General features: G+C 34.4%; 1 protein-coding gene across 2 annotated transcripts; it reads right to left on the bottom strand.

Moving 5' to 3' along the window:
• Positions 1 to 523: 523 nt before the first annotated feature.
• Positions 524 to 5,389, bottom strand: LOC114402635 (magnesium transporter MRS2-I-like). 2 transcript variants are annotated; one of them, XM_028365283.1, is made up of 11 exons: positions 4,733 to 5,388; positions 4,616 to 4,645; positions 3,811 to 3,967; positions 3,553 to 3,674; positions 3,135 to 3,209; positions 2,447 to 2,671; positions 2,306 to 2,350; positions 1,421 to 1,465; positions 1,304 to 1,333; positions 1,079 to 1,198; positions 524 to 963 (listed from the first exon to the last, which is right to left on the bottom strand). In XM_028365283.1, the coding sequence occupies exons 1-11, from the start codon at positions 4,982 to 4,984 to the stop codon at positions 877 to 879; spliced, it is 1,188 nt and encodes a 395-aa protein (XP_028221084.1). In that variant the 5' UTR covers positions 4,985 to 5,388; the 3' UTR covers positions 524 to 876. The 2 variants fall into 2 exon arrangements, with proteins under 2 accessions (XP_028221084.1, XP_028221085.1); XM_028365284.1 differs by lacking the exon at positions 4,616 to 4,645 and having other exon boundaries at positions 4,733 to 5,389.
• Positions 5,390 to 7,119: the final 1,730 nt, after the last annotated feature.

Raw genomic sequence — 7,119 nt, forward strand, 5'->3', positions numbered from 1 at the left:
TTTTTTCACAACCCTATTAATAAGCAACCCGGTGTTTAAGATAAAAGCAAAAATTAACATTATGAGTATTATAAAATAAAATAATTAAATGCATACTGTGTTAATAGTGTTATAAATTGTTAAATTAATGGAAAAATAGTGTATGCTTATAAAGAATTTTGGCATTGTATTATATAATCATAAATTGTTATATATAATTACCTAAGTTCATCCTACTATAATTTTTAATTAATTAATCATTTGTCAATGCATTAAAATTAAAATCAAAATTTATCCCTTACCCCAATACGCTTGTTTTCTTTGTTGAACCTAGACGTTCGAATCCACAAAACATTTGATGAAAAAATAAATTAGCAAGAGCCAGTTGTTCAACTTCATTTCGAACTATTATACCCAGTCTGAACTTGAAAAAACATAATTGGAAATACAAAGAAAATGTAACAACCGCCGGTAATTAAACTGTATTCTAATTGATGAAATGCTTTGGAGTTCGGTGGCACTTATGTTAGAGCGACAGAAAAAGTATGTTAAGATTAGCATATTCAACTTAATTATAAATTTAATTACATATCAAGGCCTTGAAAGTATTCAAAATCAAGAATTAACGTTGAATCTGTAGACTGTATTTGCAATCTGTTATAATGACTGAATCCAGAGAACAAAATAGCTGAGGAAATGGCAGATCCCAAAGGCTAACAGCCCTCAATAATATGTATCAACTTAAGGACTAGACCCTTTAACAGTTATTGTTACTGAAGCATGTCCAATAACTCAACATGATGTTGAACCATCTCCAATATGAAACTTTTCAACATAATTCATTAGACGGTTATATGTGTAGGAGTCCTATGCACCCCTTTTTCAGTAGATTGATTTTCACGATCCTACTAACCCCTTTTTGCGAGCATAGGCTGTAATCATGAGAAACATCACAGCAGAAAATACTCCCGAGACAATAACTACCTGCAAGAAAACATGGAGTATTTTTATTCTTTATTCATAATATCAAGTCCAAAATTTTGCAGCAACATATATGTGAGCACACATGTGCATGCATAAACAGTAATAGTTTGCATACCCATTTGAACATGTAACCATGGTTTTCGTTCCAAGTATATGGGATATTCATGCCAAATATAGCCGCCACCAAAGAGTAGAAAGATAGACAAACAGTTCCAGAGCTAAGAAAGAGCTCTAACTGCACAAGAGTTGAAGACCATTAAGCGAACTCGTAAAAAAAAAATACATTATAGAATACTGATAGATGACATGCAACATGCAAGGTGCAGAAACGTGAAAGCACCTGAATCAGCTGATTACGATGGTTGTCAAGCTGCAATATGGAAAAAACTTCACTTGAATTTCATGTCATTCACCAGATACCAATTGATATATTATCAGTAAATTGCTAGCTACTTACTTGAATATTAATATAATCTTCAGTATCATCAATGTACTCTCGCAGCTTTAAATGAAAAGAAAAAGAAAAGTAATTAGGTAAAAGTAAAACTATCTAGTATAGCAAATTCAGAGTTCAAGTAAACCTATCTAAGTAAATAACACAGACTTTTAAAGAAGCCAAGCAAATGTCAGAAGAGTACACTAGTTTTGAATCCCTTTCTAGAAAAGCCTAATCTAATGGGCATCAGTAGATCCTCTTAACACATCCCACCACAAATAAATTCAGGGATTTGATAGCCTGAATTAGACATAGAATCACCATTTTCATCATATTTAATTACAAAGGCAAAAGTGGTACAGCAAAGATTCAAGTATGGTCTATTTGATCCAAAAGGATAAATAGCATAAATCACTCAATCTGAGACGAGAAGGAATCCAACAAAGTAAGAGTATATCATCTCACAAAATTCTTATAACTAATTTTTAAGAAAAAATGCATAAAACACTTACAAACAAGATTTTTAATACAAACCACAAAGTTTAACTTTAAAACAGCAGGGGATGGAAGAAGGAAGAGAGCAAAATGCATATCCCCTTTGTTCATCATTAATTTCACAATTGTAAGCATTCGGAGTACCAAATTGGTCAAACTTTAACTTGCATACTAGTCTGAAACTAAAAGTCTCTACCCAAAAGGCTAGGCCTTGAATTCACTGTCTAATAATTAGATTAGTAAACAGATCATAGGTTCTAAATTAATGAGAGAAAAAAAATTTCTCCATATCTGCAAAGAAACAATCTTCCAAAATACTTTATATCTGGCATGTATCTGCCATATCCAAAAATTAAGATTTACAGCTCCCTATTGCACATGTGTCCACATACACAAAGAGATGATACTTACTGTGGTTAATTTGTTCAATGTGTGGTCGATTTCACTGAAATAAGCCTGCAAAATGAACAAACACCATTTATAGCAATTTTTTCCTCATAAAAAAATGAAGATCTTTTCCTTCTATTCTTTAAAGCAAATAATGTTAATAACCTCAAGTAACATTTCAAGCTCTTCCACATCATTTTCATCTAAACGAACTGTTGCTAAACTTGCTCTACTTGCTCTAGATATCTTTGATCCTATGGTGGGGGAGGCAGCAAACCAATTTGCAGCACCTGATCCACTAACTGGTGATGCTGAACCAGCCTTTCTTGACAGGTACAGGTCAGCCATATCATCATCATCATCCAGCAATTGTTCAAGCTCATCTCTGACCTGTACCAGATAACAAGAACTTGTGATGGGAGAGGGAAAATGGATATATGTTGTTTTCTATTTAAAACTGATCAAGGCAGTTTACATTCACATTAAACTTCTATTAAGAAGAAAAATAAAATAATTACAATAAAGAGAATGCCCATAAGTCATTCTCGGAAGAACATTTTTTTTTAAAAAGGCAGGGACCCACTTACACCAGTGTGAATCTTTCTTGAAATTGATTCTCTTTTGATCTTGAAAATACGCATCCCAATTTTTCAAACTCTGGCAAACTATGTAAAGGCATATTTTTTTTCTCATGCATTTATGCAGCATAAAAAATGAATAACCCTTCAAAGTGTAAGGATGTCCAAAATATCAACAGCATTGAGAGGCAGAGGGCGGAGAATATATTTACATAGAAGAAAATAGTTTTTTTCCATGTGCAAATTTTTCCCTGGCATAGTAAAACTTGACATACCTTTTGAACCCTAGCAGTCAGCCTTGTCATTGCACTCTTCAGTTTACGAACTCTGTCCAAATTACGACTACTAATCTGCAGATTACAATTACAATAATTTTAAAGTTCATGACTGAACCAAAAAAGTCAATAAATAAAAGGAAGAAAGGAAACTAGAGCAACATGGAACTAGTGCATCCACATTTCAAGCCTGCCAACAAAAACCTTCTTGACATAATTAGAATAAACACCTCAGTGATGATCAGTATAAAAAATCAAAAGGATAATATATTGAGATAAAGGAAAGAAGTTTTCCCTCAGTCACTTTTAAGAAGCTTCTTATTTGTTAGCTTATTCTGTACCTGAGGAAAGGGTATGGGCCAGGGGATCTCAGATTAAAACCAAAACAAGAAGAGAAATAATCAAAAAATATATGTACCTTGGAAGTAAGTTCATCTAATGCAGGATAAGCAGCCATCTCCAATTCTGTTGTACGTGCAGCAAGAAAACTACAAATGGCTTCTAAAGCAACCTCCAGGGCCCGGAATTCAAAGGGTGACTCTACATTTGTGTAATTTAGATCACTCAGATAACAAGAGCAAGAGATAATGCAAATACAAAGATAGATTTATAACAGGAACAGATGCAATCAATAAGTTTGTTCATTACTTATGGTTCATCATTTAATGTAACGTACCATCTTCTTCAGCGGCTTCAGCATCATTTTGGCCACCAAGATACTCTTTACCATCTCCTTGCTGTTGAAGACCGGTGGCACTCAATTGAGGCAACCGCCTTTGCAGTTCCTCAACAACAGGGATCACATTTTCATCTGTTGGATCTCTCAGCAATACCTATCCCACAATTTAGATACAATCAGGAATTCAGGATGTGGAAGCAAATGCCATCTCAATCTCTAGAAAAAATTTTGCATTCTACAAAGGACGAAAGGTTGGATACAGGAATTCACAAATATACAAACTAGGTCAGAGAGCATAGTTGATTAGCCTACTGAAGCTGCCTCTACAATATTCTAGTTATATGAAAATATGTCCTTTGCCAGGCATCATAACTAAAGTCAGAAACAAAATCATGTAGGTATATTCTTGTACAAGACGGTTATGGTCCTGATCCAACATGTAGTTCATTGTCTTCCTACCCATTTTATTCAATAAACTTGACAATGAAAACAAAATTCCAGAGCCGAAATTCAATCCATCCTAAGACTAGTCGTGCCATTTAATGCAATAGTAGGATAATATGCTAAGAGAACGCCCCATCTACCACCATTCCTCTAATCCTAATTTCTCAATCAGTTTAAGCTTTTCAATTATGAATAGCCAAAAATAAAAATTCAAAGCTTGTGTCCACATACTAATTTCATGATGTTCTTATTCACTTTCTTTCCCAGAAATAGGAAGCCATAATGTTTCTAATCCCGCTCCTTCAGAGATGGAAGCAGACACGTAACATATTGAAGGATAAAAAGGTGACTAACTAACCTCTTCAGCGGTGATAATTGCCTTAATATGCTGAAACACAGAATCAGAAGAAGCAAAACAAAATTAAAAAAACAAAAATAAAATAAAAAACAATAGGGAAAAAAAATATACCAATACCTCCAAGTTAAGAACAATGGCCTTCTCACGACCGAGAATGGTGGAGGGGTAAGAGAGCAAGGGATCAAGGATTCTGAGATCACGCGCATGAATATGAACCCTATGCATGATGGCATATTTGTCGACGTCGAGCAAGGAGCCTTGCCCTGTGGCGTCAAACAGAATCCAACTCCTCGAAGACTGCGTCTTCTTCTTCACAACCGCCATTGTCTGCGGGTCCGTAGGGACGACGCTCCCATCCCCCCGAGCCATCCCCTTACCCTTTCCCTCTCCCCAATTCCAATCACATGCCCCAACCAACCCACAATTCAACTTCAAACTCGATTCACACCCACAACACCAGAAGCAAAATTTTCCCCACCCCCTTCACGCATTTCATCAATACGCCAATTGGGTATCCGAGTCTCGCCTCAAAATATTTTTTTTTTTGTTCCGACACCACGCTGAGGAATCTGATTCCCAGAAGAAACAAACATACGATACGACAAAAAGGAACTTATTCTTCTTCTTTCCTTTCTATCAACCTTTCCCGGAAAAGGGAAAAAACCAACAGAGTTACTAAGTTTGTTTGTGTCTCTCTTTAATGTGAATTTAATTATGTGAGGTTTATAAGAGGGAGGCGCAGGCAACGGCGAGGGTGAAGAAATAAGAATGAGGACAACAAAGGGAAACACTTCAAAAATATATGAACGTGCGCGGTTAATAGAGTACGGGGCGGCTCAGGGTTGTTAGGTGGGGGCCCACAGAGTGGGCCAATGAGGTGACGCCACCGATATTGACGTAGGGGTAAAATGGGAAATGAGTGGTAGTGGTTGATCCTGTGCTTCGGCGACCCATCTGACACACTGTACTGCGGATCCTTCTTCTTGACTTTAGCCGTTTCATGGATTTTTTCCTTTATTATTTTATCAAAAACTAGTTAGCAGTGACTTCACTTTCGGAGTCTTTATCCTCTTTTCACGGGTATTATCGTATTAATAAATGTTGAATTATGCATACTTTATTAGTATCCCTTTTCGATCAATTACATCACTTTCTCCATTAATTAAATCACTAATCACTAAAAACTCGGAGAGAATTTTATCATAATAATCATATCTTACTCATTCAAACAGTAAAAAGTATTTGTGAGATACAAATTTTTTTCTCAAATAAATACAAATGTGTGCATCCAACACTCAAATCTGAAAACTCTGATTAAACGTGAATAATTTCACGTTTATTAATCCACGTATTTGCATTAATATTATAAAAGATATAAATAAAAATGTAATTAATGTCATATTAAAAAATTAAAATAATTATTATTTTAAGACTTATTTTTTCAGAAGGAAATAATAATAACAAAAATTCTTCCATGCTCAATGCCAAGCTTATCAAAGAACACGTTAACGCCATGCTTTCTCACCTGCATAAAAAAATGTAGAAACATTTATAGCATTAATTAAATCCCAAAACAACATTCTGAAGGCAATCAAACATAAATGGTTACAAATAAAAAAATACGGGATAACAAAGTTACCTATCAAAAGTCTCTTTCAGTCGTACCGTTAATATTTAGATAAAAAAAAATTTACGACAATTTACATATTATTTTACCAACTGACTTAGATCTTTTGTAGGAATAATATTAATATGTGCATGTTTAACAACTATAAAGTTATTTTAATATATATTTTTCTATAGCTAATAGTGTATTAACTAATCACTTAGCTATCGTCATAGAAACAAGTTGCAGTCTTGAAGTTAATTTAGATTGGATGTTAACCCAGAGACAAAAGAAAACTTCATTGAGGTCATTTCTGACCAATGCTGCGTTAATTCTTTCTGTTTGTACTATGTCTAGTGTTATTATCCTGCTCATATGTCATCAGAAATTATAGAAATATATATTAAGAAGCCCCTCTGACTTTTGAAATCAAACAAAAATGTCATACCAATAGGGTCTTTAGACTTATTATTTTAAACACTCGTTATCTGAAAAGTAATTCTTTCTCATTGCAATCTGCGCAACTGTTGACAAAGATAGCAAGCCCTGAACTGCTACAATATGCATTTGGGGCTTCGCTAATGTATTATTCATTCAACCCACTAACTCGGATTGCCATTTGGGCCTTATTGCTTGCCTATTGCTTCTTGCACTCCCTTTTACTTTTCGAATGATGAATTCAAAATGTAAAATTATATTTTGGACTTTTTTTTTTTACTTCTAGAAGGACTAATCTGAAAAATCAAAAAAGTGTTTCAAAAAGAATACAGGAAGTAATCTGAGAAATGCTGAAAGCAACCCTGTCATCAATTCCATTATTAACAAACTACTATTTCCTATAGTTATCCCGAATCCAATTATTAATTATCTCTGCTCAAGATTGTAGTTGCTTTGACAT

Source organism: Glycine soja, chromosome 20, assembly GCF_004193775.1.
Source record: "Glycine soja cultivar W05 chromosome 20, ASM419377v2, whole genome shotgun sequence".
Classification (NCBI taxonomy): domain Eukaryota; kingdom Viridiplantae; phylum Streptophyta; class Magnoliopsida; order Fabales; family Fabaceae; genus Glycine; species Glycine soja.

Bases quoted from the DNA above. Each gene is read 5' to 3' on its own strand.
- LOC114402635 (XM_028365283.1), bottom strand. From the start codon at position 4,984: ATGGCTCGGGGGGATGGGAGCGTCGTCCCTACGGACCCGCAGACAATG. The intron at 3,968-4,615 runs GTTAGTTAGTCA...ATTGTGGGATAG, and splicing joins CAATTATCACCGCTGAAGAG to GTATTGCTGAGAGATCCAAC. The intron at 1,199-1,303 runs GTGCTTTCACGT...ACTCTTGTGCAG, and splicing joins ATCGTAATCAGCTGATTCAG to TTAGAGCTCTTTCTTAGCTC.